A 26,156-nucleotide genomic window follows, 5' to 3' on the forward strand; every position below is an offset into this window, starting at 1 on the left:
AATACTCCTGATGTCTTCCTTCAATTGTTCCATTCACAATGCACTCTATGAGTTATCTCTGCAACTAATTTTCCATCTTGGGCTACTGCTGATCCTCAACATTTAAACTTATGCACTCTTTTCAATGGCTCTCCCTGCACAATAAATTCCGATTCCTGATCACCATTAAACTGTATATATTCTGTCTTCTTACTATTTATCTTCAAACCCTCTGTCTTCTGAAGCATTTCCCTATTCTTCTTTACTGGTGCTACACAACACAATGTCATCAGCAAAAATCCTACATGAGGGGTATTGGTCTTTAATCCCATGACTCAACATTACCATCAAGATCTCCAGTCTTTGGTTTCTTCACATGTCTCTGTATTTCCATTCTGCCTCTGCCTATCTGCTGACCATCCCTCCTCTTGCCAGATGTGCCAAGGCTGGTCAGTGCTTCTCATTCCTCGCTTCTGTGCTGTGAAATGATCTCCCCTTGGCTATTCGAACTGCACCCAATGTACTCATCTTATATATAAACGTCTACGTGTGGAAGTGTGTCTGTCTGTCTGTCCAGCCCGGACGTGCAAGGCTACAGCATGAAGCTCAAAACGTCGGCAAGGCGGCCCCAAGTTAATGAGTCGGGAGAAGAAAAAAGGACGAGGCTACAGAATGAAGCTGAAAGAAAGCAACTCTATTGCCAAAGTGAAACGAGACAGAACGAGAGAGAAACTCACTTAGCCGCTGATAGACGAGGAGGACGAGCATGTCCGCAAAACGAAACCGCCGACTCTGCATTTCAATTTTTTTTTTCTGATGATTGCAGTAGTTTTTAGGAGCCCGGGCTTTTTACAGCATGGGCTTACACTGCTAGTGTTTTTTATAAATATTTTTGATCTGCTTCATGTCTCTTCTACAGTTGCTGTTGTACTAGTTACACGGGGCCAGATGTGATTCTCAAATGAGGATACACATCTGAGGAAAACCCGTTAAAAAGTCTGTAGTAAATAGCGGTGAAATCTGCCACAGCAATGGTGATGCCCACAGGACTTTTTCCTAAAACACGCACCACCAATTTCTCCAGTTTGCTCATTTGAAACCACCGCAGAGCAAAAAGAAGCTGAAAAAAAGGCTTTACACTAAGGGAGAATAAAAAGCTAAAATTGCTGTTATCCATTCAGGAGGTCAGTAGCACAAGGTAACTGAAGTTTAATAATTAATTTATAAGTTGTAAAGAGTGCTGGGACTGTGGAGACAGACAGACAGACACGGCTGAGAAGTGCCTCTGTCTGCTTCAATAAGCATTGAGGTCTATGTGTGTACTGCATGTTAAAATGCTGTGGCAATATTCTGGCAGGGCATGTTTGCATTTCCAGTTAGACTGTAATGTTAGTTACCCATTTAGATGGCAATGTTGTGCTGCCTCATCATGCTTCACCAGTATTGTTAGGCAGACTTGTTGATTCAGGTGTTTTGGGTGCTGAAATCTGCGTCTCCGGTGGCTCTTCGTTATCAGCTCTCTTAACGGTAGTCCTTCTGACGGAGTGTAACATACCGTTTACTTCATATTTTCATGAATATAGCTGTCAAGTCTTTCAAGCTTACATCCACTCCTATACTATCGTCATAATGATCTGCCGAAGAGCAGAGAGTACACACAGCACATCCTACAACATGTTGTTCATGTTTACCATTGCTCCATTGATATCTTCAAATGCCAAGGTATAATCTAATGGTACACAAAGGTTTTTCTCTTGAATCACGCTATGTTTATTTTTAAAATGTGCCATGTGTTCTTTGCACACGTGACACACATTTGTATGTCTAATAGGGCTTGTTTAGGAGACTTTTCAACTGTTCATCATAAACGGAAGCTTGCTATCTGTTCCACCAGATTAACAAAAGCACCTCTGATTGTGGCAGTTCAGAATCTCCGCCCCTACGTTGAGCGCCGCCTTCATGAGGCGTTAGATTGGTTTAGAAATGTGCCCTCTAATTTTTCCCACCCAGTTTTAAGTAAAATTCACTCATGGTTGTTTCCAGACATATATATTGTATGTCAGCGAGACAATCGTTGTACTGATGTCTGTCTTACTCTAGATGCACTTTAACATAATTATCTAGTAGTAATATAACTCTTGTTTGATGTTTTTATCTTGTCATCTGTTGACTTTTTGATCCTTGCACATTGTGTAAGAGCCATTTGTTAATTAGTAAGATTATGTTAAATTGATTGAAGTATTCTGTTAGTCATGTTAAAAAGTTTGCCTATATATTGATGCATAGTCTATGGGAGATTCTATTATATCCCCCAAAGGGGAAACTGAAACGCAATATTCTAATTATATTGTGTCCCTCTGACTACAGATTAACCCCAGTTTGTGATCTGCCTTGCAGTTGGTAAGGCATTGAGGGCAAACAGTTTTCAAAGCGTATCCCGTAACGTATCGTATTGACCATATTGAAAGTGCCGTACGTATCGAACCTACTGAATGTAATAAGTAAAGCAAATGTAAGTCTGCAATAGAGAAATAACTCAACCTTTAAATATAGAAAGTAACTTAAGTTTAACAAGATAAAGCTACGTTTATAGTAGAAACATTTCCTCCTTTTATGCCTTTAAATTCTGTGTGCATAATAACTTTTTTTCGCTATTTTTGAGTGAACTGTTTTGCTTTGAATTTTAACTAAATATTTTTAAAACAAACTTTATTGCACTGAGAAAGTTATTTCATTACATGTTTGACTCATGCTGATCCTACCTTGTCAACTCAGTAGCAGCTCGATTTTCGGGAAATTGGAAAAGACGCAGCTACACCTTCTAACATTCACGTGTATATTATAACTTTCTTTGTAAGTGGCCTTGGATAAAGGCGTCTGTCAAATAAATATAATAATAGTAATAATACACCGCCAGTAGGGGCACATAGAAGGCATCTTCATTGCATTCCCAGACTACTTCAAGTGGCTCCTCTCTGCCTAGAGGAGCAGTGTTTCTACACCAAGGTCCCTCACTACTGTTAAACTCCTAACCTCACATTTCTAGCCACTGTTTCATTCCTTTGGTTGACAGTTTTTGACTGTAAATAAAGATGGAGAAATAGAATGAATGCTTAGTCTGACAGCCTTGCTCCCACCATACCAACATCTTCTGGTTCGATGTCTACAGTGTGCTGATTTGTTGGTCAAACTTTCAATCTTACCTAATGCAACATATGAAAACGTACCTGTCAGACCACAAATGCAAGGACTGGAGGACATGTGGCAGTGGTTCTGACCTGTCGTTACACCTTACCCTGGACACCCCAGGACTTAAAACTACTCCACTTGAAAAACATGTTAAAAAAGTGCCACATATTGCATATTTTCACTGCATATACCAAATGCACTTCTGAAATTGTGATTTTTATGTATCAAACAAAGGTTTATGAAGATGATCTAAAGATTAATAGATGTTAGGGTAGGCTACAACAGAATATCCTGTTCATGTTATGTGGTTGAACAATTACTTTTAGAAAATTCTGCAGGATAATAGAGGATGTTTGAGGGAGAATAACTAAGAGTGCAGATTAAAAACACATTTAATTTCAAACGTTTTAAGCTACTTCTGCACCTCCTTTGATTTTAATGGTATTTCTTTAGAATGAAATCTAATTCTTTGATTTTCTCACTTCATACAGGTCAATACACAGACTGACACAGCTGGAGCGTTTAGACCTGGGTAATAATGAATTCGGCGAACTGGTAAGAGAAAACGCACTGCAGAAGACATCTACCTCAAGTCTTTCTCTGTCATGTGTTAATAGTTGTTTCCATTTGCTAATAAAATGTTAGACACACAGTGGTAGCGCTGCTGCCACACAGTAAAGAGACCCAGGTTTGCTTCCCGGGTTCTCCCCGTGTCTGCGTGGGTTTGCTCCCACAGTCCAAAGACATGCGGGTTAGGTGGATTGGCAATCCTAAATTGTCCCTGGTGTGTGCTAGGTGTGTGTGTGTGTGCCCTGTGGTGGACTGGCACCCTGCCCGGGGTTTGTTTCCTGCCTTGCGCCCTGTGTTGGCTGGGATTGGCTCCAGCAGACCCCCATGACCCTGTAATTAGGATATAGTGGGTTAGATAATGGATGAATGGATGTTAGACACAGCAGAGTTAAATTATTATTTATATTAAACATTAATATCAGTATCAAAAGAAGGAATATGTTAATTAGAGGTTTATGTAGTCCCCTCATTTATTCCAAACATTCTTTTTTCATTATGGTACTGTATGTGGGGTAAGGAGTATAATTGAAAAAGTTACACAAACTCTGATGCATGTACTTGGACACATCCTCAGTGATAGAACCTGGCATCATTAGGTGTTTCGGTTCTTTCAAACTTTCCTACACCTTCTTCCCGATGACCCAACTGAGGTTGATCAGTCCTCAGCCCCCATGGTTCTCCTCCCTTCATCCAGAGTCACCAGAAGGCTTTCTATGCAGCCTGCAAGTTATTCCTGATGTCTCTTACCCTGCTTGCCCCAATAATGCCAAGGGTTTTGCAGGCCTTCCACAAGGAATGCCATGAAAACCCCAAATAACATTTAATGTTAAAGAAATTGGTAAGAGTAACTGGGATCTCCTCGCTCGAAAGCCACTTTCTTGCTGCTATGTGGAACAAAATTAACTAAAGTAATGAACAGAAAAGTACATTTGTAAAGCCAAGTTTCTGAAGTGTCAGTTTCTTTTGATAAGCATTATCAAACATCGCTTTTTCACTCCTATTGGGGAATATGCAATAATTTTGTTATGTTTTTAATTTTTTCTGAATGTAATACATTTTTCTATGTGTGTTTAAAGGTAGAAACATGTTTTTCACCTAAGGAAATTCATTGTCTTGCTGAAAGCTGTTTTCATTTGGCAGAAATTTTCAGCCATCTTGTTTTAACATGGTGCCATTTTGTTTTATTTATGGACGTTATCATTTTGTGATCCTGTTTCCAGCACACAACTAGGAATTGCTAGAGGATGTTGCACCATATCATGTCATCAATGAAATGCTTTAACATTCACTGTCTAAATTTGTGGATACCTTAATAGCTCTGACTTTCTGGCAAATGACTTTTCTTTGGCAAAAATGATCAGTTTATTTCTCTGGTTTCGACCTTTGCTTTGTCTGACAATATATAATTTCCTGATCTTTCTGTTTTCTGTAAGTCTGTTCATCTTGTTGCTGGCAATACACAAAAGAACATAGAACATAAGATGTCTAACAAATGAGATAGGCCTAATGGCATCCAGAAGTAAATTCTATCTCTTTTTATATTCAGCTTTTCTTCTAAGTTCTTGACAAGTTTTTCTTGTCTTCTACTTCTCTTTCACAACTTTCCCCTTCCAGGTTCATTTTGATCTGGCCTTTCCTCTGTGATCTGCAGATTCCACTGCAGTGCAGTTTACTCAATGACCCCTTCGGGTTTCCTTAAAATGTGGTTTTATCCAAATCCCAATTCTTTCCTTTATTTATAATTCTAAAGGCTTCTGGTTATTTGAGTTTCACGGCTTTTCATTTCATATTATATCGGGCCAATGGACCTTTACAGGAGTACTCAAACCAGAAAAGATATCATTTTTATATGTTACTTACACCATGTATTTGGTAGTTGTGACTGAGAAAAATTTTTTATCTCAATTTTTCGTGGTAGAAAAGACAAACAATGTTTCTGATAGAACAGCAGCTGATGGTGACCAACACAGAACAAATGTAATCAATATCAAAAATGTCAATAGAAACATCTCACATTTCTCGTGTGTCATACTCCACATGTCAAGTCATCCAGCTGTACAATCACAATGTGAAAAGCATGTGTATTTCTGGCTAAAATATTGTTAAGTAAATAACTCCAGAAAATGACAGTAATGCACAAACACAACGCCCCTTCACATGGGGTAACTCTATTGAATTGAGTTAAGGAGGCTAAAAGTAATCTGAGGTTATATAGCACCTTGATGTGTGGAGTACAAGACCAAGAAGGTTATGCTGAAGCTTTATAACACACTAGTGAGGCCTCATCTGGAGTCCTGTCTGCAGTTTTGCTCTCCAGGCTACAAAAAAAGACATAACAGCATTAGAAATAGTCCATAGAAGAGCGACTAGGCTGATTCAGGTCTACAAGGGATGAGTTATGAGGAAAAATAAAAAGAGCTGAGCCTTTACAGTTTAAGCTAAAGAAGATGAAGAGGAGATCTGACTGAAATGTTTAAAATGATGACGTGAATTAGTCCAGTGGATAAAGACGGTGACTTTAAAATGAGCTGGAAACTTATTAAGGGTAAATTTCACACAAACATTATGAAGCTTTTCTTCACACAGAAAACCATAAATACCTGGAATAAGTGACCAAGAAGTGCGGTAGACAGTAGGACTTTAGGGGCTTTCAAAACTCGACTTGATGTTTATTTAGAAGAATTAAGTGGACAGGACTGGCCAGCTTTGTTGAGCTGAATGGCAGGTTCTTGTCTAGATTGTTCTAATGTTTTAAAAAAATCTTTTGATTATCTATCTATCTATCTATCTATCTATCTATCTATCTATCTATCTATCTATCTATCTATCTATCTATCTATCTATCTAGTATATAGTGCTTATCTTCTATCTATCTATCTATCTATCTATCTATCTATCTATCTATCTATCTATCTATCTATCTATCCACCTACCAACTTGTTATTGTGAGGATGAAGCCTATCAGAATCTCATCCTGGGCAGGTTGTTAGCCCAGCACAGGCCACTTACACACTCATATTGGGCTCATTTAAAATACAATTTTAAAATTTCTATTTTTACATTGCTATCATTTCCCTTATACCACATCATGTTTTGTGTTTATGTAGAATTAAATTGATATATATATATATACAGTATATATATATATATATATATATATATATTATATATTATATATACTGTATATAATAATAATAATAATAATAATAATAATACATTTTATTTATATAGCGCCTTTCCCATGCTCAAGGCACTTAAATATATATAATATATATATAATAGCTGTCCCCCACAGCTCAGCCCACTCAGTAGTGAAACAAGACAAACTTTAAAAATCAATAAAAAAAAATAATGTAATTCTGGCCAAGCAAAAGGTAGGTATGCTCCAACGTCTATCATTTGTACTGTATCTGATCATGTTCAGCTTTGACGGGAGAGCACGTGGCTGTGATATCTCTGCCAATCGGCAGCTACCCTCTAAAACACATGTAGCTGTGATTTCTCTCAAAAATGTCAAACAAAACTCCTTAATAATCGGTAGATGACAATGTCTCATGAACAAACAAGTATCGCTAGCAAGGCCGAGGTGAGGTCTGGTCCAACGTATGGTGAGAGGTAGAGCAACTCGAACAGAGGCTGGAGTTGAGTGAGAAGTGTCCCGCCCCCCTAGCTTGGATTCACGTAAAGAAAACGCTACTGCAAGTGAACTTTGATACTTAGCACGAGGAGAGAAGTCACAAAATCAACCTGACTGTTCAAGAAAATTATAGAAAAAAACCTGATCTAAATCCATTAAGTAATTATGTCGTGAAAAACGGACAAACAGATGTTGAATTTTATATATACCCATCCATCCATTATCCAACCCGCTATATCCTATAGCCATTATATGGTGTGTTATACTCATAAGTGGAAGTACACCTAATAGGAAGAAATTTAATGAAATGGAACTGAATTTTAAATTAATAGAAAACCAATGTATCTGGAGAGAGAAAACAATACAAGCATGGTGGAATGTGCAAACTCCACAATAACTGGGCTGAGTGTCAAACCCAGGATACTGATATATAAGGCAGTGTTGCTAACTACTGCTTTACTCCACTGGAATAAGTAGGCCCATGAAATGAGTAGGAGACAAGCGCGTACACTCTTGTGTCCGATGACAAACTGGTACCATGGCAGGTTCCTGCATTATGACCTTTGTTGCTATGATAAACACTTCATGTCTACAGTTCTACGAAGATCCAAGAAAGGAATGGATTAGTAGATGACTGAGTGAGTGTGGTGATGTGCACAAGTGTGCCCTGCAAGTGACTGACATCCCAGCCAAGGTTGGTTTCTGTCAGCTTCCTAGTGGGGCCAGTATAAGTTCCAGCTCTCAACAGAGTTCTTTTTAAAAGAAAACTAGGCTTAAGAGAATGAATGAATGAATAAATGGATATGTGAACTACAAAATGCTGCATAGAGTAAAGATGTTAAAAGCACTCGGTTTCAGCTATTATTGATACTGAAAATAGATGAATGGATAATCTCTGACTATTTATTCCTCTGGATGAAATGATCCCATTAATTGAGGCCAAGCAGAAAGACTCCACATACTCTTTCAAGGTTACTCCTGAATTAATTATACCTCGAAACAAAATTCTAGCTCATAAATTTTAACTATCATTGTCATTAAATATAATTATCATTTCAAATGCTTCTTTTTTAATCATTGTCCCATTTAAGAATTCGGCTGTCTTTCTATAAAAAAAATGTGTCATTTAAAAGATGGTCTTCCATTACAGACAATCAGAGCATGATGCTTTTTGTTAAATTGCTGAATGCGTTTCAGTCCTCTGCTCCCAAAGAGCCAAAGGGGTCAATGGAGCTGGAGATGAGTAGCTCCCACTCTTCTGTCTTTCTGATTCGACTGATTTAGATTTCTTTTGTTGTTTCTTGTCTTTGTGTGATTGTCTCAGAGCCAGCTCTATGGTGAGGTGATTGGACAGACAGACAGACAGATAGATAGATAGATAGATAGATAGATAGATAGATAGATAGATAGATAGATAGATAGATAGATAGATAGATATGAAGGGCACTATATACTGTATAGATAGATAGATAGATAGATAGATAGATAGATAGATAGATAGATAGATAGATAGATAGATAGATAGATGTTAATTTTAGTATAGTAGGCAGGATAGATAGTGTGGAGATCAGCCCGACTACAGATAGAAGTCCCAAAAAAACACACATTTAATTTTATTGTTTGTTTTTACAGAACCGCACAATGCATAAATCCCCAACAATGCTCACAGTCCTTCTTTTCCTTCTGTCTCCTTTTCCTCTTCTAATCTTCTCTTCTGCGTCCACTCCTCTTCCGCTAGCTCTACCCTCTGCCTCCCAACTGAGACTCCTCGAATGGAGTGAGGCGGCCCCTTATGGTGGTTATGGGTCCAAACAGGGTTGAGCTTCTAAGCTTTGTTCCCGTGGCTCCGATGCAACCAGGTCAGCTGCTCTCTCATGTCCTGGGGGAGTTATTGTCCCTCTCCAGGCTTGGCAGGAGCCCCAGCTATCTGCCACAATAGATAGATAGATAGATAGATAGATAGATAGATAGATAGATAGATAGATAGATAGATAGATAGATAGATAGATAGATAGATAGATAGATAGATAGATAGATAGATAGATAGATAGATAGATAGATAGATATGTACATAACTGGTGTGGCTCAGAGTATAACTGTCACCTCTGTGATGCCCACAACCCCAGCTTGAAGCCCTTACTATTAGGCTTTAAGGCAGCTTTGATCCAGGGCGAGTATTGATAGCACCGTGAGAGAGTCCATTGAAAAATAGTAGAGGTTTTGGAGGAACACAGATGTGAAGTGAATAAGATCAGCCTGTCAACATCTCACGGGTGGATACACTTCATCAGGCAAGGTTCTGGCACACAACACATCAATCAGAAAGAGTTGCCTATCCTGACGCCTGGCTGCAAGTGGAACATGAAAGTGGACCTGGACTAACAGCTGAAATTCCAATGTGAGACTGTCACAACTTCCCTATGACTAAACATTGTCCTGTGGTCCACCTCTGCCAGGGCAGTAGTCATGGTCAAGCTCACCATTTACTGAAAGGTAGATATGAAGGCAGACTTTGAGAGGAAGAAGGAAAAGTGCAGAAACAGGATGGAAGGCAAGCATCTGCCTGTCCAGTTGACTGCTGAGCATCTTTGGAAAATTCACCCACTCAAAAGGACTAGACACAGGCAGAAAAAGGTTACCTAAGAAACTGGCTGAGGAGGTGGGACAAGGGAGTTTCTGGCTGTGATGCAAAATGGGATAATAAAGGATTTTATGGTCAGCTGCAGGGAGCGGTAGGGACCAATCAATGGAGATGTTCTGGGCAGAAACAACTGTGAAAGATGACTCCCTGCACTGGACTCGATGGCACCAGTGGAGGTGTGACAGGTAGCAATGCCCAGCGGGTACAGAATACACATGCTTCCGTGTTATTTTTCCCAATTGCTGCAAACAGTGTAATACATGAATGTGTAATTAATATTCGATTTGTAAAAAATATCCTAACAATAAAAGATTATTTCACCAGTTTTCACTTCCATTCAACCATATCCTAACATTCTGAAATATCCATCTCTTGTTGCCTTGCAAAGACTTCCATTTCACTCCATAGTGTAAAAAGCAGGTGTTCGGTTGCTATGGTGAAGGCAGACTGAGGAGTCAGAATCTTTTACTACGGTCTTGTGAACGTTGTAACGCCCGTATGTGGTTCTGTACTGAGATCCGTTCATATGGCCGCCGCCCAGCAGTGCTGAATTGGTTAATAAAATGGGCTGAGATCCTTTCCAGGGAGTTTAATCTTTGCTTTCAACTGTTCTATTTCATTTATGTCGATCCCCGGCAGCACTGCATCCATCTAACACTTTCAGATTTCACTAAACCTCCCCCAGCAGATGGTGTGAGATGAGTCTGTGGCAGGCAGATCAGAACTCCAGAAGGTGTGTGATAGCGTGGACATGGCCGACTGTGTGCACGTGGAGTCGGAGAAGCAGACCAAACCCCTTTGAGAAGTTCAAGATGAAACACACTTTCCAAAGCCATTTGATGACCAAAGGAAATAAGGAAGAAGACATTTTTTTTCCTGTGTCCTTTTGACATGTGCATAACAACAAGTGTTGTGGCATTTTGACTCTCGCTTTTCGATTTTTATTCTGTTATACAAACACAATACAGTAGAATGAATAAAATCATGTTATTCATTACGATTGCAACTTAAAACTGCCACTTAAATTTTAATTAATTAAAAAGTAGGCTTATTTTGAGGAGGGCAGCACAGTGGCTCAGTGGTGGGTATGCTGAGCTCATTATTCACCCTTATCACATTCACCCCGCATCCATCGACACTCACTCCAGCCAGACTTGGTTTCTGCTTTGTGCCTGCTGCTGCCAGGAGAGGCCTTGGCTCCTCAAGGCCCTGTAAAAGAAAAAAAACAAGTTCAGAAAATGAAAGGACTGCTTTATAATGGTGGTGGATTTTAAGAGGCCCAGGCCCCGTGATTATCACAGGTGACTGTGTGCAGAGGGTACAAACCAATAAATACCTGGGAGTGCAGCTGGATGATAAACTGGACTGGACGGCCAATACTGATGCTTTGTACAAGAGAGGACAGAGCTGACTATACTTCCTTAGAAGGCTGGCGTCCTTTAACATCTGCAATAAGATGCTGCAGATGTTCTATCAGACCAGGATCATCTGCAGACAGAGGAGCAGCTTCAGTGACACACTGCTGTCACCGTCCTGCTCCACTGACAGACTGATGAGATCATTCCTTCCCCACACTCTGCAACTCTTCAGTTCCACCCGGGGGGTTAAACGTTAACATTATACAAGATTATAGAGTGTTATACCAGCCTCACACGCTCTCCTTGCATTTTTTAACTTGCATTGCATTTTTATCACTCTTTAAATAATATTGTTTTTATCAGTATGCTGCTGCTGGAGTTTGTGAATTTGCCCTTGGGATTAATAAAGTATCTATCTATCTATCTATCTATCTATCTATCTATCTATCTATCTATCTATCTATCTATCTATCTATCTATCTATCTATCTATCTATCTATCTATCTATCCATCTATCTATCTATCTATCAAGAGTGGTACAGTTGATAGCAATGCTGCCTGACAGCTCCAGAGAAGGCCTGGATTCATTAAGACATCAGGAACAATAGAAAAGTGGTGACGAGAACAGGCCATTCAGCCCCATGAGATCATCCATCCTATTCATCTAGATCAGTGGCCGGCATTCTACAGCACATGTGCCAAGTACAGCTCATGGAACGATTTTCAATGGCACTCTAATTGAATTGAAATATAGCAAAAAACAAAATTTGAATTACAGCACATGCGTTCATGCCCTCACCTGTTTTGTGTATGCTACTCACATGTAAATGGAAACCATGTGTTCAGTGCAGGCCGTGGTACGTTAAAACAAATCTCTTGTATTATTAAGTAATATACTGCCTTAAAATGACTTAATATAAGGCAAAAACTTGATGTTTGCTCTTTTCAAGACCCTCAGACGAATGAATATGGATTTGTACAACAAAAGGATGGTGCTGTGTGTGCATTATGCTGTGAAGTGTTGCGTGTCATACGCCAAATGTACAAAGACGTTATCAAACTAAACATCAGTCCACGTTTAAAAACTCTGGAGGAACGTGAAGCTATAAAAAGGGCTCTTTGTGGCTTTAAGAAACAAACTACTTATTTTAGTCAAATAATTGGAACCAAAAATAAAGCCACCGAATGTAGTTATACAATTGTTTCACATTAATCGATTAATAGCTCTGATTAAAAATAAAGAATGATTAATCATATTAGAATTCTTGATAATTTTTTCTTATTCAAACTATGTATTTTGTATTGAAAAAAATAGTCATTTATAATTTTATAAATTTTATATACAGTAATTTTTAATAAATGTGTTGAAAATTAAAATTTGACAAAACATTCTTTTTCACATATGATATTATGTATTTTAAATTATTGAATGACCAATAATATAAGATCCAGATATATCCGGCTTCAAAAGTACCCATTATAAAAGTGCCAATTTTGATATCATATATAACTAAATTAATAGAATTATGTTGGCACATGGAATAACATTGCAACATAGGTTCAGCACGACACCACTGAAAGGTTGCTAACCCCTGATCTAGATTATCCAAAATAACATCAAGTCAAGATTTCAAGATCCCAAAAGTCCTACTCTGTAGGCTTATCAAATTATCCAATTAATTAGTGGCATCACCAACGTCAATACTGATCCTTAACTATCTGATTGATTAACATAAAACATTTATGTTAATTTCCAACATTTGTGAGAAATCTGCCCTTAACACATTTTCAATTGTGCCCTTGTTGCAGGACTTATTTTAAAGTGACAACAGGGATCTGCAGTGCTAATTCTTTCAATAACTTTAAAAACTTTAGTCATGTCTCCTCTTAACCTCTGCTTGCTAAAATTGTTCCTAGCTTGGTCGCTGTCTTTCCTGTCTCTGCATGGTTTTGCATTGGTTGAGTTAATTTCCGATTCTAAATTGACCTGATATAGGTGAAACATGAGCTGCACTGAACATGCGTCCCATGAAGAACAGTTCCTATTCTGGTGTTGCTTAAATGGGCCCCAGGTCCCCGTGATACTCTAATGAAGAAAAAAGGTGTATGGAAAACAAATTCTCCTTTATTATTTTCCTATTAATTCAGCTTATTAGGAAATGTTGACGTGAGAAGAAGAGTCGATTGGTTGATTGATTGGTTGATGTTAATCAATCAGTTAATTAATGGTCAGTTTTGCCGTTGGCTATGTCAGTAATTTATTAGATCATTTGGTAAGCCTCCCACTTAATTTTCTTTACCTGATCAAAGTCCTGTGCAGTCGTCTGTAACATTTGAGAGTTTGAATGAAAGCGGATGCCCAAACCTGTCAAGTGACCCTCTGTGTCGAATCCTTTATGCCTTAAAAAAAAAAAAACAAAGAACTACTTAAGAACATTTATGTTAGGCGGAATGCCCCCTGCATGAGGAGATAAAGCATCTAGATTTAATAGACTTAAAGCCAAATAGGCAAAACGGATTCTGCCTCTGCAAACACCAGAACACCATAGTCATCTGTGAGATACCACAGGGTCCACAGCTGTAAGCATTTCCAAGTCCATGTTGCACATGTAGACAGGACTGGCAAAACTCCCATGACCCCTCAATCACGCTTACAAGGTCTAAGTGATTGTCCACTGTTACATCCTCAAAACTCCCAGTGAGTTCAGCATTTCAGGCTTGATCTCAACCATTGCTGTTTTCTTACCCACCACAATCACTTCATCTACAGAAAATCACTCAACCCACCAGATACTCGGTCCACTACCTTCTGCTCCAAGCAGAGCATATATATCACATTGAAGAGTTCCTCAAAGTGGTCTTTCCACTTCTCAATGATATACTTTAAGTTTTTTTTTCCATCCATGCAATCGACAATGAGGGTGATATCCCACTTTTCTTTCCTGTGTTGTCGAATGTTTAGCCAAACCCACTTTGAACACACACTTTTGTTTTGACTTGACGCCATTTTTTTCCATGTTTGTATTCCTCTGCAGACCCCTGTTGTCATTTTATAGGAGACCTATTTCTTTACTTCAATGGTTTCTCTCATTAGTGGTGTCAGCTGGCTATAAGGTTGTTTCCATGACGGACAATGACCATCTCTTGGCCACAGCCTTCTAGCAGCACTGTCCACTATTAAATTCTGGGAAAAGGATCAGTCAGAATCCATGTTCCTGACCCTCCTCAATATGCAAGAGAACCCACTAGAAGAGATACATATGATCTATCTCAGTGGTTCCCAGCTTTTCCTAAGGAAACACAAATGTTTGATTTATGTTCATACCTCCTACAAAAGTAATACCACATTTGAAGATGAGGAAGACAAATTTGTAACTTTTGAACCACAAACTGAACCACTTATAGTACTGCAGGTGAACAAACTAAATTTAAAAAAATAGTGCATAAAAGTTAAATATAAATTGAGCAATTTACCTTTATAAATCTCAATAATCTTGTAAATGTGTCCCCTGTGAAGCTTAGACACTTGATTGATGAATTGGTTTACCCAATGAAGCATCAAGTGCCATTAGGAAATAACACACGACCAACTATCGAGGGCTTTGGTGATTTGGAGACCCCGATTAAGCAATGGGTGCCAGCATGCTACTAAGCAATGAAACACAGTCAATGAGCTTTGCTGCAGTTCAAAACACACAGTTAAATTGCTGTGCCACTGCCAGGACCGCCATCAGAAGAGATGGGCTGAGTGTAAAAAGCAGGTGTTGCATCCAATTCCGTCCCCCTTGTCAATCCTGAGAAAAATGTCAATGAATCCCCATTAGTTTCGCCAGGTCTGTCCAGCTGATATTTTGAGTGCTGCCACCTGTCCACCACCAATTGGGGTCATCTGACAGCTAAGCACTTCTCTTTCAAGTCAACCAATCACCTTTTAAGTTTCATGAATGGGAGTAACTTTGACCCCTTGGAGAATCTCAAGCAACAGTCAAAGTGGGGGGGTGGGAGTCCCTCTTGGAGAAATGCTGCCAACAGAATATAAAGCCATGTTGACTGCTTAAATGACCCCCAGCAGCCCATCATGAGACACTTTCCACACCGTCCCCATTTCCATTAAATACATTGCTGAATCTCGATCCTATGCTACCGAATGGCGGCAACCCAAAGTTTAAGAAGTTGTTGTGCATTAAAGGGTGAACTCCTGCTTGATGTGGCATTCACAACTTTTAAGTCCTTATGATCATTTTTGCTGAAGACACTGTAACTACCATACAGGACAGACAAGCATCTCAGCTAAGAGAGGGGACGAACCCCTACCCTGCCGGGAAGCCCCATGTGGATGGACAGGCATCCTGACCAAATGAGAGAAAAGCTCTTTACCTGAACAGGATGCCCCTGGTGGATGGACGGGCATCCCAACCAGGAGAGAAGAAGTTCCCTTATCCAGATGGGAAGCCCCAGGTGGATGGACGGGCATCCTTACTGGTTATACTTACAGTACCTTTCCTGGCCAGGATCAAAGGGAAGGACATGAAAGAACTGTCTCTGGGGGGTGTTTAATCCCCCAGGATGTTAGATGGCAGCAACCCTGGATATTGGTACCCATTTGGATACCAGCAGGGATTGCTGGGAATTGTAGTCCAGTAATCCAGCCTTGCTGGGGTCCAGGGGTGCTGCAAGAGGGTGCTGAAGGGAGTTACACTCCCTACTATTTGGGACTTCTTCACAACATGGAAGTGCTTCCAACGGGTGAAGCCCCAGCACTGTAAGTACTCCCAAGTCCTCATAAAGGACCGCACTGCCTTGTGTAGGCAAGTCAGAGCTGGTAGGAATGAAAGCAACACTCAATTGGAGGAGAGCAGTGCAATAGTGAGAGAGAGGTGAAGGAAAGACGACTTGCGTTTTGTGCTTATGTAAACAAGGTATTTGTGTAGTAAAACACCCCTTTGTTTGAACCCTCGACTATCCTGTGTGCATGTGTTAGGGGCTTGTGGCTTACTGGGGGCCCTAAGCTTTCACAAAACCTATTGTTTTACTCTTTATCCTGCACAAAATATGGTCCCACAATGGCTAAAAATTAGGATGTTTACGGGTCTAGAGGTCTAGAGGTCTAGACATCAAGACAAGACGGACACTACGGTATATCATGTGAGAGCGTTAACTGGTGCCTCACACAAAAACAAAATGATTATAAACACTCATAAGTAATTAACAATAAAATGGGATGAATGACATGAGAGTATGCTGAAAAAATACTTCTTCTTCTTCTTCTTCTTCTTCTTCTTCTTCTTCTTCTTCTTCTTCTTCTTCTTCTTCTTCTTCTTCTTCTTCTTCTTCTTCTTCCATAGCTATTCCTATTTTTATATAGGGTCACTATTGTTATTACTAGACTTCTCCAATAGTAGTTTCAGCTTAAAGCATACAAATTTAAATAAAAGCATAAAGTTGACCATACATTGTGGCAAAACCCATAGAGTGGCATTCAGTTGACCCTTGCCATTTCAAGTCTTGTGGGCAGTTATCTAATTACTGTTCCTTTCCAGTTAAAGGGAGATGTTCTTCAAGAATGCCAACTATCAGGAAAAGCAAAAGCTTTAAGGAAAATGGCAATTGTTCTCGTTCGCAACTCATGAAAAGCTGTCATGGTCTAAATTTGCTCAAAAGCGTTATCTTAAAGGTATAGTGTGGCTCATAAATCGTTTATTTGAAGTTAAGTACCATGGTGAATAGACTGCCCTCCAAGGTAACCGACATAAATTAAAAAGACAAAAAATAAACGATAAAAGGGCTGGCATGGCTGGTCATTAAGGTGAGTAATGGACAGTGCACTAAAGTGACAGATCATTAGAGAGTGGAAATTAAATGAACCAAACAGAGTTAGTGGGCCTCATCAAAACATGTCTACCACAGCTCCCCAGGCAATGTAGACGGACGCATCAAACTCCCAGTGCGCTCTACATTGTGAAATGCGTCAGCATCCATGCAAGTGACTTCTTCAGGTTCGTCGGCTGGTGTACTCATGGAGTAGGGTGGCTTTTATTACATTTTATACTAGCTAATTTAACTACTCAGTCATTTACTACTTTAAGCAGCAAATTAAACCATAGAGCGTCACAGCGGTGCGCACTCTTGAATTACGTATCCAGAATCCTGTTGCTATTTGTGTGTAGTCAGCTCGTTCTTTCTTTTTTTCTGTGGGGCAGTTTCTCTAGTTTTTCTCTGCCATCGTCAAGATGTGTGGGTGTGTAAGACGAATCACCAGTTTACTAAACTGGCCCAGTGTGCATCTGTGTGCCCCTGTGACAATGCGGGTTCCGCTTCATGTTCCCATCTCCATTTTGGGAGCTCTTGAACCCGACACCGTCGGTAATGTAACCATATGAGCTGGACAGTGAGGACACAACGAAACAAGGGGATGATGCAAGTGCAGACATGCTTTCCTTAAAAACAATCAAAGCAAAAACAGTGTCTAAAGTGCAGTGCAATCAAAATGTCAATAAATAAATAATGAAAAAGTGGAGGTGAAAATAAATAAAAAAATAATTTAAAAACCGAGGTTAAAACAATGGCTGGAAGCAGTCCTTTAAAAAACAAAACCCGGTGCCTTCTTTTTACTGGCGGCTCCCCTGCTTCTCCCATCCAGGCTTCGCACCAAGGAAGTTGCCCTAGCTGCAGCTGTCCTTCTTCATGTCCGGTTGCTTTTTGGTCCCTGGCTTCGTCAGACTGAGACTTAGGTTCCCCAATGGCCAGGACACTCACGCTGGGCTTCACTCTTCTAAGCCTTCCTGACTCCCACTGCCTACTGTGGCCTTATGCGGCGAGCCAACCACCTTGCGGATCACTCCAGCACCTTCATCGCTCAGCTGGAGCAACCGCTTCCTTCAGTCCCACCGAGTGCCGGCCAAACACCCTTTCCAGGGGTCTCTCCTTCCAGCTGCCTGCAAAACACCAGCGAGTCTGCTCTCGATCGCTCCCTCTCTCTGTCGCAAACAGGCTCGTTACTTCTCCAGCCTTGCCTGTCTTCTTTCTCCTAACCTCCGTTCAATCCAATCCTTTTTTTTTTCTTTTTTTCCTTTCTGTACTCGGGCTCCTACTATATATAATTATGGAGGCAGATGATGATTCCTCACCTGTGCACATAAGCGAGGAAACTGCTGCTTCATTTAGCATCCAAGAACCGCTCCGTCCACATTACTATGACCGCTCCATAATCTGCGAGTGCGTCGATTATCTATTGAAAAACTGGGTTTTTTCATCTGAAACATGGACCCGCTATACCACAGCCCCTTCCAGTGTTGGCTCCTGCATTGCTTGTCCACCACTCTAGCAGCACTCATATTGGGACCAACCATAGGAATACTGGATTTAATTCCCGGGATTGTATGTATTTTTAGTTTGAAAGCTAATTATGAGTATAGATTTATTTATGGCTTGTATACAATACATATACTTTGAAGAATAATTTTCAACACTAGAAAATGTATTTTATCTATATATATATATATATATATATATATATATATATATATATATATATATATATATATATATATTCAGTAATATTAAAAAGTTTGGGAACCCCTCTCAGCCTGCATAATAATTGACTCTCCTTTCAACAAAAAAGATAACAGTGGCATGTCTTTCATTTCCTACGAACATCTGAGTACTGGGGTGTTTTCTGAACAAAGATTTTTAGTGACGCAGTATTTAGTTGTATGAAATTAAATTAAATGTGAAAAACTGGCTGTGCAAAACTTTGGGTCCCCTTGTAATTTTTCTGATTTGAATGCATGTCACTGTTCAATGCTGATTACTTGCAACACCAAATTGGCTGGAATAGCTCATTAAACCTTGAACTTCATAGACAGGAGTGTCCAGTCATGAGTGGTAAAAGGTATTTAAAGTGTTCAATTGCAAGTTGTGCTTCCTTCCCTTTGACTCTCCTCTGAAGAGTGACAGACAGCATGGGATCCTCAAAGCAACTCTCAAAAGATCTGAAAACAAAGATTGTTGAGTCTCCTGGTTTAGGGGAAGGCTACAAAAAGCCATCTCAGAGGTTTAAACTGTCAGTTTCAACTGTAAGGAATGGAATCAGGAAATGGAAGGCCACAGTTGCTGTTAAACCCAGCAGGTCTGGCAGGCCAAGAAAAATACAGGAGTGGCATATGAGCAGGATTGTGAGAATGGCTACAGACAACCCACAGATCACCTCCAAAGACCTGTGAGAACATCTCGCTGCAGATGGTGTATCTGTACATCGTTCTACAATTCAGCAATTTGCACAAAGAACATCAGTATGGCAGGGTGATGAGAAAGAAGCCCTTTCTGCACTCACACCACAAACAGAGTCGCTTGTTGTATACAATGCTCATTTTGACAAGCCAGATTCATTTTGGAATAAAGTGCTTTGGACTGATGAGACAAAAATTGAGTTATTTGGTCATAACAAAGCGCTTTAAATGGCAGAAGAAGAACACAGCATTCCAAGAAAACACCTGCTACCTACTATCAAATGTGGTGGAGGTTCCATCATGCTGTGTGGCTGTGTGGCCAGTTCAGGGACTGGGGCCCATGTTAAAGTCAAGGGTCTCATGAATTCAACCCAATATCAACAAATTGCTAAGGATAATGTTCAAGCATCAGTCACAAACTTGAAGTTACGCAGGGCTTGGATATTCCAACAAAACAAAGGTATTCATGCAGAGGGAGAAGTACAATGTTCTGGAATGGCCATCACAGTCCCCTGACTTGAATATCATCGAAAATCTATGGGATGATTTGAAGCAGGTTGTCCATGATCGGCAGCCATCAAATTTAACTGAACTGGAGAGGTTTTGTATGGAAGAAAGGTCAAAAATACCTCCATCCAGAATCCAGACACTCATCAAAGGCTATAGGAGACGTCTAGAGGCTGATAGATTAGCAAAAGGAGGCTCAACTTAGTATTGATGTCATATCTCTGTTGGTGCCCAAATTTATGCACCTCTCTAATTTTGTTATGATGCATATTGCATATTTTCTGTTAATCCAATAAACTTAATGTCACTGCTGAAATACTACTGTTTCCATAAGGCATGTCATATTTAAAGGAAGTTTCTACTTTGAAAGCTGAGCCAATGAGAAACAAAAATCCAAAGAATTAAGAGGAGTTCTCAAACTTTTTCATATGACTATATATATATATATATATATATATATATATATATATATATATATATATATATATATATATATATATATATATATACAGTATATATATATATATGTGTGTGTGTATAATTCTTTACCTCGTTCTCTTTCAGTCTGTTTGCTTTGACCTAAATTTTTTAGGTAATGGAGAAGAAATTTTTATGGCCTGTTGCCCTCCCTAACACTAATCTGTTTTAGTAGCCTTTTATTACACACAGATATTTTAGCTTCGGGCACAAGGATACAACAAAATTCTAAGATAACAGTTAATTTCAAAGTAATAAAGATTTATGTCTATAAATTAAACATTTATAACTATTCCAGTATCTCCTTAAAAAGAAAAAACCCACGAAAAAGGAGTTGTTTTGCTTTTATTTAGCAAAAATATCTGCTACTGGGGTAAGCAAATTTTACATAAGAAGTTTTCTTAAAATAAACTAAATAATTTTAAACACAAATTTCTTGATAAATCAAAAATTTACAATAAGGTACACAAGATTTATTGACTTGATATAAAAACTTTTCACATAGCTAGGTTTTATTTTGTGCAGTGAGATTTTTCATGTGCATTTTCTTGAAATTATTTTATTCTATGAATATCTGACATATTATGATTTCAGTAGATTTTCTATGATCTAAGCTGTTATTTAAACTGATTTCACTACCAACATACCTTTAAAATCAGAACCATCACTGTTTCTGTCTGTCCTTTTCTTCATTTGTTCAAATACTCAACTTGCTCCTGCGTAATTATTAAACCGAGAGCTTAACATAATCACTCCAGTTCATTAGTACGCCATTAGTATTCTTTGAATTTCTCTGATCTTGTACATACTTTCAGGATGATTGTGGAATCTATTTCATGAAAAGAATGAAATGGCTTTCTGAATGGCAGCCCAAATCCACTTTAATAAAATGATATCTGTCTGAGTGTCAGTCTGTTTGTCTGCCCAACTACTATGTCTTTGTCATTACAACAGATGGTGCTTCACCAGAATTTTTAGTAATAAAATGCATTGCTACAACAACAGGTGGCACATCACAAACTTTTGTAGTAATGTGTCTAATTACTACATGCATTACAAAATACATTTCAATAGATGTTGCACTGCGAACGTTAGCACTGAGGTCTGTGTTGATTATTTAGATTTCAAACCATCATACATAATATAATATAATATAATATAATATAATATAATATAATATAATATAATATAATATAATATAACATAATATAATATAATATAATATAATATCCATCCATCCATCCATTTTCTAACCCGCTGAATCCAAATACAGGGTCACGGGGGTCTGCTGGAGCCAATCCCATAATATAATATAAAGAGCTGTCCCCTGTGGCTCCGCCGTAGCAGTGAAACAGTACAGCACGGAGGGCCCTGCCCGGCTCCCCACTCCTGACGTCACGCTTCCCCTTCCCCTTGGCCAGTAGCCTCTGTCTCAGATTAGGGTTTCCTCCCACAGTCCAAACACATGCAGGTTAGGTGGATTGGCGATTCTAAATTGGCCCTAGTGTGTGCTTGGTGTGTGTGTGTGTACGCCTTGCGGTGGGTTTGCACCCTGCCCGGGACTGGTTCCTGCCTTGCGCCCTATGTTGGCTGGGATTGGTTCCAGCAGACCCCTGTGACCTTGTGTTCGGATTCAGCAGGTTGGAAAATGGATGGATGGATATTGCTTCTGTAAGTGAACTATGATTCTTAGCACGATGCGAAATGTCGCAAAATCAACCGGAATGTTCAAGCAAATCCTACAAACAAACCTGATCTAAATCCATTAAGTAGTTCTCTCGTTCGCTAGCTAAGCAGAGGTAAGGTATGGTCCAAGACTGGCACGTGGGTGAAGAGGGCCCCGCCCTCCTCTCCTCGGCCCACTGTGTGTCTCTCAGATTCATGTAAATAAATTGGTCCCACAAGCAAACTATGATACATAGCACAATGATAGAAGTCGCAAAATCAACCAGAATTTTTAAGCAAATTATAGAAAAAAATCAGATCTAAATCAATTAAGTAGTTCCCTCGTGAGAAGCAATACAGACAGACAGACAGACAGACGTTAGATTTTATATATATAGAGATATAATACTAGGTACATTACCCATCTATGACTGGTACAAATTTAACATACTCCTCAATGTTAATGTTTGAAGTACAACATCTATTAAAATGTATTTTGTAATGCATGTAGCAATAAAATGCATTATTACAAATGTTTCTGATGCACCATCTGTTGGACTGAAAGAGACATAGCAACCAGACCGATATACAGACAATACATGGGCATTATCAGCTGTGCCACCCATGTAAGACGGTTTCAAATCTAGGTAATCAATGTAGACCTCAGCATTAATATTTGCAGGGCACCATGTGAGGCGTATGTCTCTGTTATATGACATTTGGTGTAGATGAATAGAAAAATGAGGGGTCGTCGATAAAAAAGCTAAGCTGTTAATGTTTGTGTTGTGCAGTCTATTGAAATAACAGAGATGCAACAACTGGACAAATGCACAGACAGACATACAGACACCTATCTATTTTTTGTAGAACTCGCTGTGCTACCTGACTCAGCAGGGTTGAAATCTAAGTAATCAAAGTAGACCTCAGCGCTAACTTTTGCAGTGCACCACGCAAAGCATGCATCTCTGTTATATGGCACTATTGGATTCATAAAGCAGTGTTAATGTTTGTGATGCACCCTCTGTTGGAATGACAGAGGCAAAGCATAGGTCTCTGCTATATTTCATTTGGTATAGGATTCGTAAAAGCAGTGTTAATGTTTGTGATGTGCCATCTGTTGGAATAACAAATGCAATATATATGTCTCTGTTATATGCCCTTTTGTTATGGGATTTGTAAAAGCAGTGTTACTGATGCACCATTTGTTAGAATTAAAAATACAATGCATTTTATTACTACAAATGTTTGTGATGCACCATCTATTGGAATAACAGAGACATAGATAGATAGATAGATAGATAGATAGATAGATAGATAGATAGATAGATAGATAGATAGATAGATAGATAGATAGATAGATAGATAGATAGATGTGAAAGGCACTATATAATAGATAGATAGATAGATAGATAGATAGATAGATAGATAGATAGATGTGAAAGGCACTATATAATAGATAGATAGATAGATAGATAGATAGATAGATAGATAGATAGATAGATAGATAGATAGATAGATAGATAGATAGATAGATACTTTATTAATCCCAAGGGGAAATGCACAAGCATAGCAAGCAGATGGACACATAGGCATGAATCCTTTTATTAAGGTGGACAATATACTATAACAGCAGGTTAAGAGACTGTGTCAGGTCCAAAGTAAGCTGAAGACAGCCTAGATTGTCCTTGCCACTATGGTGCACAATTGAGACTCACATATACAAAACGTCATTTTTCTTATCTTTATTTTGTTTTCATTTCCACCATAACATATCAAACATGATTGATTTCTTCTTGATTATATAAATCTCCTCGTTCTGATAACGAGTCACAGGGAGTCGGAGTTTGTCCTGGCAGAATCAGGCACACTCATATTTGCATAATTTAGATCAATTAAGTGGACAACATTTTATTGTATATTTATGGATTTAGAAATCAATCTGTCTGCTTTCAGAACCGAGTTTAAGTGCTAGTGTTGGACATTTTTTGTTGCAAATGCATTTAGACTCAATCAAATGTGTTTCTTTTTTCAGCCAGAAGTCCTGGAGCAAATACAGAATCTGAGAGAACTGTGGATGGACAACAACTCTTTACAGACATTACCAGGGGTAGGAATTAATTGCATTTTCTTTTTTAAAAGATGGATTTTTTTTTGTTTGTATGTTACCTTACTTGTCTTAGCTATGGAGTATATGAACTGTATACACACCTTTTTAATTTTATACCTCCTTCTGCCTCATAAGTCCATCCATCCATCCATCCATCCATTATCCAACCCACTGTATCCTAACTACAGGGTCATGGGGGGTCTGCTGGAGCCAATCCCAGCCAACACAGGGCACAAGGCAGGAGACAAACCCTGGGCAGGGCACAAGTCCACTGCAGGCCTCATAAGTCTACTTCCAAATTCATTAAAAGAGGAGTTTGTTTCCCTGTTCTAAAACAACATAGCCAACGTTATCAATAAGAAAATAATTCTGGAAATGCAGACAAAATAACAAGCAAACATTTCATCAGATCTTCACATCCTTTGGCGAGTCCTTGCTAAAATCGTATTTTGTGGAAATACCAGCTTTCAGTTGTTTCGAAAAAGCATCCTTTAATTTGTCTCAGTGAGACAGCACTTTATTTGGCCAAACAAGTTCTCATTTTGACGGCTGCTTGGGGTCCTCACTGCACTGTACACTTAAAGTCTTGCCAGAGATTTCCTCTTGGAATTGCCTTCTGGGCTTTTAACTCAGATATTGAAGGATTCGAAAGTTTTTAGATTTTTGGGGCAGTGGGCTCCATGTTGATTATGCTTTGCATTGTACGGTTTATTGGCAGAATGGAAGAGAATGTGCTGAAACTCGACAACCTCAGTCCTTCCCATCGTCCTCACCTGCTCTGCTGTCTTCAAACCATCTCCAAAACTAACGTTCTCCCAACTCTGTGTTATTGTAGGGATTATGGGAGTGAGGTGATGCCCAGTTGTTTTTTTTTTTTGGTCTTCCCATGACTTTAGGCATGGAGGCCAAAGCATTTCCACCTTGTCTGAGACAAGGGTGTGCTCTCATAGTGGGCCTCTTTACCCAGAATGATGGCAAAGATGAAAATAAATATAAATATAATAAGACTATTATAAAAGAATTACAAGGAAAGAATTAAAAATATGTGAAACGACAGAAGAAACCTTCAGAGTACTTGGTAGGGCCTCCTAATGCTCTCATAACAACCTCACCTCTTCATGGCATGCATTCCTCAAGGTGTTGGAATCATTCCTTTGGTCCATATGGACATGATTGCATCACGCAGTTTCTACAGGTTGGTCGGCTGCACATTCATGCTGCGGGTCTCCTGTTCTACCACATCATCATCATCGTGGTATACAGTTAGACTTTAGGGGCTTTCAAAACTCGAATTGATGTTTTTTTAGAAGAATTAGGTGGATAGTAATGACGAGCTTTGTTGGACCGAATTACCTGTTCTCGTTTAGATCATCGTAATGTTCTAATCACAAAGGTATTCTGCAGGACTCAGATCCAGTAATTAAGAAGGCCACTCATTGTCATCTTCATGAAACCAGTTGGAAGACTCCGCAAGATGGTAGAAGCATTCTGGTCCAGGTTGACCTGATCACATCATATTCATCAGCTGCACATTCATGCTGCAAATCTCCTGTTCTCCCACAACCCAAAGGTGTTCTATTGGATTCAGAACCAGTGACTGGAAAGGCCACTGAAGAACAATGAACTCATTGACATATTCATGAAACCAGTCTGAAATGACTTTTGCTTTGTGACGTGGTGCATTATCAGCCTTGAAGTAGCCATTAGAAGGTGAGCTAACTGTGACCATGAAGGGAAGAACGTGGTCAGCAACAACACTCAGATAGGCCATGAACTGAGCGATAATTCATTCATATTA

General features: G+C 39.2%; 1 protein-coding gene across 8 annotated transcripts in view; it reads left to right on the top strand.

Annotated features, from left to right (window-relative positions):
• The window catches only part of lrrc7 (leucine rich repeat containing 7), a 495,776-nt gene that overhangs the window by 330,159 nt on the left and 139,461 nt on the right, over positions 1-26,156 (top strand). For all 8 annotated transcript variants that reach the window (XM_039767825.1, XM_039767819.1, XM_039767821.1 and 5 more), the window contains exons 8-9: positions 3,660-3,723; positions 24,284-24,358. In XM_039767825.1, coding sequence (XP_039623759.1) covers positions 3,660-3,723; positions 24,284-24,358 — 139 coding nt within the window. The remainder of the gene's footprint in view (positions 1-3,659; positions 3,724-24,283; positions 24,359-26,156) is intronic.

This window comes from Polypterus senegalus, chromosome 10 (assembly GCF_016835505.1).
Source record: "Polypterus senegalus isolate Bchr_013 chromosome 10, ASM1683550v1, whole genome shotgun sequence".
NCBI classification, from domain to species: Eukaryota; Metazoa; Chordata; class Cladistia; order Polypteriformes; family Polypteridae; genus Polypterus; species Polypterus senegalus.